The 7,234-nt window shown below is 42.0% G+C and overlaps 1 protein-coding gene across 1 annotated transcript in view; it reads left to right on the top strand.

The window, feature by feature from the left end:
• kcnn1b (potassium intermediate/small conductance calcium-activated channel, subfamily N, member 1b) overlaps positions 1-4,685 on the top strand; it is a 45,444-nt gene extending 40,759 nt beyond the window's left edge. The window contains exons 9-10 of the mRNA XM_077004408.1: positions 982-1,051; positions 2,084-4,685. Of these exons, the coding sequence (XP_076860523.1) occupies positions 982-1,051; positions 2,084-2,383 (370 nt within the window). The 3' untranslated portion in view covers positions 2,384-4,685. The remainder of the gene's footprint in view (positions 1-981; positions 1,052-2,083) is intronic.
• Positions 4,686-7,234: the final 2,549 nt, after the last annotated feature.

The following is a 7,234-nucleotide window of genomic DNA, read 5'->3' on the forward strand; positions in this document are numbered from 1 at the left end:
GTTTCCATCTGAGTGGCGTTCAGAGTGTTTCCGTCACTGCCCTGCTGAAAGCAGACCAGTGTTGACTTAACGGTTACAACGACTTTCCAAAACATGCCCCACTGGTCATTAACCTTTAGGGTTGATTTAGATGTAATTCAAAGAGCACAAAGCATTTTCCATATCCACCCTGCATTGTTCAGTTAGTGAAGGTGAAAAGGTTCCAGCCAAACATGCATGTGTGGTTTCCCCTGAGCAGAGTGTCGTCTGAGGTCAGTGGCTGCTGGATCCGCGTTTCCCAAAGCGCTTTCCACAGGAGCTGATGGAGCGCTCAGCCACTCCACCCGCCCGTATTCACGTTGGGCTGTTCTATAGACCTGCCTGTCCTCCACCTCACCAAGGCCTCTGCCCACACAACCATGGTCACTGCCCCAAATAGGATTGTTCGTCCTATAGGATGTGAGGCCGGGGGCCGGGGGCGGAGCTATGGGATGTCTGAATGCCGTAACGGCTGTCACGTCATGTTTTGGCCTCTTTTGCCTCCTGTGTCTGACTGCGTCTGCATGTCTGATTTGGCCAGTTGAACCTGGGAATGTTTTGCATGTTGACACATCATTTAGTGGAAAACCTTCCAGATGTCAATCTGTTCGTCTTCTCCCTAAATGTCTTCCTTCTTTCTTACCGTTATTCTCTTGCTCTCGCTTTCTTTCTGCCACCTGTCTCTCTCTCTGTCTATCTCTTTCCCTCTCTCTCTTTCTTTCTGCCTGTCTCCCTCTATCATCACATATTGCTCTTCTGTTATAATTGTTTTCACTTTTCTTCATCTCAATGTATTAATCGTTCCCTTTCTCTCCAACCCATCTATCTATCTATCTATCTATCTATCTATCTATCTATCTATCTATCTATCTATCTATCTATCTATCTATCTATCTATCTATCTATCTATCTATCTATCTATCTATCTATCTATCTATCTGTGCTGCTCCTAAATCTCATCAGATTGCGCAGTGTAAAGATGGAACAGAGGAAGTTGAACGATCAGGCGAACACGCTTGTCGACTTAGCCAAGGTGTGTGCTCTGTGTGTGTTTAGTCTGTCTACTGTGTGTGTTTAGTTTGTCTACTGTGTGTGTGTTTAGTCTGTCTACAATGTGTGTGTGTGTGTGTGTGTGTGTGTGTGTTTAGTATGTCTACAGAGTGTGTGTGTGTGTTTAGTCTGTCTAGTGTGTGTGTGTGTGTGTGTGTGTGTGTGTGTGTGTGTTTAGTCTGTCTACAGAGTGTGTGTGTGTGTGTGTGTGTGTGTGTGTGTGTGTGTGTTTAGTCTGTCTAGTTAGTGTGTGTGTGTGTGTTTAGTCTGTCTACAGTGTGTGTGTGTTTGTTTAGTCTGTCTACAAAGTGTGTGTGTCTGTCTACTGTGTATGTTTATTTTGTCTGTGTGTGTGTTTAGTCTGTCTACAGTGTGTGTGTGTGTTTAGTCTGTCTACAGTGTGTGTGTGTTTGTTTAGTCTGTCTACAGTGTGTGTGTGTGTTTAGTCTGTCTACAGTGTGTGTGTTTATTCTACTCTTACACATCTACAGTTCTGCTCACTGTGTGCTTAGATACTCTGTGTCGTGTATGTGCATATAAGCCTCTGCTATAACAATACTCACTGTGTATGTGTGCGTGTGTATGCGTCTTTGTGCACGTGTGCGTGCGTGTGTGCGCGCGTGTGTGTGCGCACGTGTGTGTGCGTGCGCGCGTCTGTCTGTGTGTGTCTGTCTGTGTGTGCATGTGTCTGTGTGTGCATGTGTCTGTGCATGCGTGTGTGCGTGCGCGCGTGTGTCTGTGTGCGCGCGTGTGTCTGTGTGTGCGCATGTGTCTGTGTGTGCGCATGTGTCTGTGCGTGCGTGCGTGTGTCTGCGTGCGTGTGTGTGTGTGTCTGTGTCTCTGTGTGCGTGCGTGTGTGTGTGTGTGTGTGTGTGCTTATGTGTGCATATGTGTGCGTGTGTGTCTGTCTCTGTGTACGTGCGTGCATGTGTCTGTGCATATGTGTGCGTGCATGCATGTGTGTATGCGCGTGTGTGTGCGTGTATGTGTGCGTGTGTGTGCGTGTGTTCTGCAGACCCAGAATGTGATGTATGACCTGGTGTCAGAGCTGCAGGAGCGTAGTGAGGAGCTGGACAAGCGGATTGGTCAGCTGGAGGAGAAACTGGACTCCATCACCTCCAGCCTGCAGGCTCTGCCTGGCCTGCTGTCCCAAGCCATACTGCAGCAGCAGCACCACCTGCTGGACGGGCTGGTCCAGCACGGCCTGACGCTCACACGCGCCTCCTCACAGGCCTCAGAGCGATCCTGGAGCTCCTCCATCCGCCGACGGAGATCACCCTCCACTGCTCCACACACGTCCTCCGACAGCGGCTAGACCGCGCACACACACACACATATACACACGCGCACACACACACACACACACACACATACGCACACACACACACACACACACGCGCGCGCACACACACGCACACGGTCACTCACCCACATTCCTCTGCCATCCTTGACTAACACTGCTAAATGACTTTTAGTACTAAAAACTAAAAACAAACAATTACTTCAACACACTGACAAAAACAAAATGATGTAATGAGTTCACAGTTCATGGTAGACATATGGTTTATGTTTAGCCATTGTATGGCTGTTTAAAGTTAGCTTTTTTGTAAAGCCCTTGTACAGTTATGGACAGTGTGCAGGGTGCAGGGGATCTCACTACCAGCACTGCCACACGCTCCAGTCCCAGGACGTGGACCTGTGTGATGGGACAGGATGGCGGGAGGCCTGGCACCAGCTGGACTGTCCCACCAAGAGAATGTCTGGCAGACATCTCCTTGTCCTCCTCGTCCTCCTCGTGCTGGGGTGCGTGAATTGGGCCTTTGGGAGCTCTGAACCCTAACAAATAACCACCAAAAACCAAAAGTGTGTATGGAGAGATGTTAGCTACAGGGGTGGACATGTAACTCTAGACACAAACTAGCCACTGGTCATCGCCGGATATCCAAAACGATTAACTGTCTTACCATCCAAACATCAGATAACACTGACACTGAAGTGTTTGTGATGACACGGACACTGAAGTGTTTGTGATGACACAGACACTCAAGTGTCTGTGATGACACGGACACTCAAGTGTCTGTGATTGACACTGGAGTGTCTGTGATAGACATGGACACTGGAGTGTCTGTGATGGACACGGACACTGGAGTGTCTGTGATAGACACTGACACTGGAGTGTCTGTGATAGACACTGACACTGGAGTGTCTGTGATGGACACTGACACTGGAGTGTCTGTGATGGACACTGACACTGGAGTGTCTGTGATGGACACACACTGACGTGTCTGTGATGGACACACACTGACGTGTCTGTGATGATACTGACACAAGTGTTTGTGATGGACACACACTGACGTGTTTGTGTTCAATGGAAATGTTGCTGCCACTGTATTTTTGCACGTTGAAGACGAGTTTAATTTTACTTCTGAGGACAGAGTAATAGTTTACAAACTGACCCCATTTACAAAGCATGTTTGGTAAGCATCAAATTTAAAAATCACTGTGTGTAAGTTGTATGTATTTGTCTCTGTTGTGGTTCCATGGACGTTTTGTATGTCGGGTAGTATGAGACCTCACATTCCCTTTTTTACCACGACACAAATGCAAGTGCCCAAATAGAATTTTGCATCGTACATTTAGAAGGCTTAAGAAACGAGAAGCTGATGTGGTATGGTAACTATGGTAACTGTGGTAACTATGGCAACTGTAAACGGAATATCTTTTGGGTTGTTTATGGAGGCCTGTGTTATAGAGATGTTTCTTGGTAAACCATCCTCGCCTTTAATCAGAGCTTCCAAGGGTCCTTAACAACCGTTTTAGTTCAGGCATTCTGCAGGGCAGGCCGAGGATTTGACTGGTGGATATCAGGCCAGAAGAAGGAAGTACGCCCCACCCCCTTGCATGTTTCAATGCAAATGATGAAGGAGCTGACCTATGGGATGGCTTTATGTTAACGATTTCCTTTCTCTTCCTTTTTTCATTTTTTACAAAGATTCTTTTTTATTATTTACCTAGAGTTTTATAGCTTGTAGAGGAAATACTATAATGTCACAGAGCGGCAGCATAGTTGAGTTCATGCATTCCTAGATCAAAGACCAACAACCACCAAAAAAACAAAATAATTAAAAAAGAAGAGACTAATTGCCCATTTGGATATCATCATAGATCACATGAAATTAACCAATTAGATTCCAGCTCTGTATTTGAGACTAAAATATCAGATGTGGTTGCTTTTACGGGTTTCAGAAAAGAGGAGAAACCGAACGATCAGCTGCGATCAGCTGCCTTTACTGTGTGTGTTTGGGCCTGCTGACCAACCTGTAGCAGATCATCGTGATGCTGGGCCTCCGATCTGAAGAAATAAACCCACGAATCCAGAACCCGAGTCTGTTCATTGCGTCCCCAGCAGGTCAAGAGCTCTTGTATGGTATTTTCATACAGCTCTTTGTTATACAGCAGATGAGAAGAAAGCTGCTCATTACACTGGCCAGAAATGATTTTATTCCTGCAAAAAACAAAAACAATGTATCATGTATGTTTGTTGTTCCAGTTTACTCACGTCATTGTGTAGTATGAATAATGGTACCAGTGAAAGAGGAGAACCTCTGTCAGCAGATTACTGTTAGACACCGAAGTAGCCAAATACAATTTATATTTACTTTTGTAGTTTTAAGTGTAATGACAGACTTATTTATAATTAAGTAATATAATGTTAAAATAATTTTGCCTGTCACATAAGAACCATGTGTGATAGAAAAACAAAAAATCATGAAAAGTATATGGTTCATCCATTGTATTACTATAAGGTTAATCATTTAGTAATTTAAGGTTAATCCGTTTTAGTACTTTAAGGTTTATCCATTTTAGTACTATGTTTTATCCATTTTAGTACTATAAGGTTAATCTATTTTAATACTGAAACATTCATTGTTTTAGCACTATATTTATTTTAGTAGTATAAGGTTAATCTGTTTTAGTACTATCAGGTTAATCATTTTAGTACTATAAGATTAAACTATTTTAATGTGAGGTTCATCTGTTTAAGTACTATAAGGTTGCTCATTTTAGTACTATAAGGTTCTTCATTTCAGTACTTTAAGGTTAATTGTTTCAGTAACAAGGCTCTTAATTTTAGTACTATATGGTTAATCTTTTTCAGTACTATAAGGTTCTTCATTTTAGTACTATGATGTTCATCTATTTTAGTACCATAAGGTTAATTTAATACTATTAGGATAATCTGTTTCAGTACTATAAGGTTCTTAATTTTAGTACTATAAGGTTCAATGTTTTACAATGTTCTTCATTTCAGAACTATAATCTGTTTTAGTATTATAAGGTTCTTCATTTTAGAACTATATGGTTCTTAAATTCAGTACTGTACGGTCCATCATTTTAGTAGCATATGGATCATTTAAGTACTATAAGGTTCTTCATTTTAGTATTATGAAGTTAATCTGTTTCAGAACTATAAGGTTCAACATTTTAGTAGCCTACTACAAGGCTCTTCATTTCAGAACTCATCTGTTTTAGTACTATAAGTTTCTTCATTTCAGTACTATAAGGATTTTTAATTCAGTACTGTAGGGACCATTGTTTTAGTAGCACAAGGATAATTTCAGTACTATAAGGTTCTTTGTTTCAGTATTATGTTCTTAAATGGGATGAAGGCATTTTCACCACCATCGGAGATTGACAGGATTGACCAAGAATGACGCTGATTACACCACCAACACTGCAGCATACACAAACAACAAATAAATTAACGTGTTTTACTGATCTGTTTTAAGATTGGCATCTTGAGTATCATGCCTGGTTCTCAATCCTCAAATGTTAATCTGTGTACAAATCTGTTACTCTGTGACATGGCATGCTGACACGCACATAAACACGCCCGCTTCTGACACACAAACTGATTGGGAGATGCATGTATAGCCAACATGACTTACACTGTGATGCTGAAAATTGCTGATATGTGGGACCTTTCTGTGACCTTCAGTTACACTGCCAGTGCTGAAGAAGGCTGTGATCTGTGACCTTTGTGTGATTTACTGGTGATAATGTTAAACATTCCTTGCACACCTGCAGTGAACTGCTAACATTTTCACACATGCAATGTTCATGCATGCAACATTTTCTGTCATGGGAAGAAACATACTCTTTCTTCACTCTGCATTGCGTAGCCATCCATCCATCCATTCAACACTTTCTCTTTATTACAGCAGCAGTAATAACTCACTATGACACAAAACGCTCTTAAAAAGGAAATCTAACTTATTTATGTAATTTTGCCTTTAAGAATGACCCAGTAAGGAAGTTTGCTTTTAACTAACACCATAATCAATTATTTAAATGGGCACTTTCACCGTCCACCCATACAAACGGCAGATGCCTACACCGGATGCCTGCCACCGTCACCCAGTGAATATTTCAGCTGAATTCGTTCGCGTGTTGATCATGCAGTTTCTGTCCGGATTAGTGCAACTGCTCTAAAAACGGCACCATGTAAAGATACTTAACAACCACGAAACGTGGGTTTGAAGATTAATTGATTAATTATTTTTATATTTAATTACAAACAAAAACAGTTCACTAATGTTGACCGTGGTTGATATTTGAGGATAGAATCGCGTTTATTGGCTTAATTCTGTTTATGCACCTGTGTAAAGATAAGGAAATAACTTTCCTAAAACATTTGGTATTTGGAATTCGTAATTTTTAATGCATAAAGAGACCTAAATGAAAATACACTCTCATAATTATATTAGTTAAGAAGTGAAACAAAATATATTTAACATGTTTTATAAATTCTTACGGAGCCCGTAAGGTGACATCATGTAAAAAATCAAATAACGCGTGGCCACGACTTACTAACGCGTGCGAACGCCTTACTAACGCGTGCGAACGAGATATTTAAGGCGTGGGAACGAGATAATTAACGCGTGGGAACGAGATCATTAAGGCGTGGGAACGAGATACTAATGTTGCCTTTCAGGCGCGGCAACAAAGTTAATTTTTCACAGCAAAATAAGCAGATCCCAGGGTTGTTCGTGAACTGACTGCCAAGGAGGGGATGTACACTAACTGACTGCCCAAGGAAGATAAACATGGCTTTATATAAAGTAATACTCAATTATCTCGTTCGCACGCGTTAATTATCTCGTTC

The sequence above is a fragment of the Brachyhypopomus gauderio genome, chromosome 4 (assembly GCF_052324685.1).
Source record: "Brachyhypopomus gauderio isolate BG-103 chromosome 4, BGAUD_0.2, whole genome shotgun sequence".
In the NCBI taxonomy this organism is placed as follows: domain Eukaryota; kingdom Metazoa; phylum Chordata; class Actinopteri; order Gymnotiformes; family Hypopomidae; genus Brachyhypopomus; species Brachyhypopomus gauderio.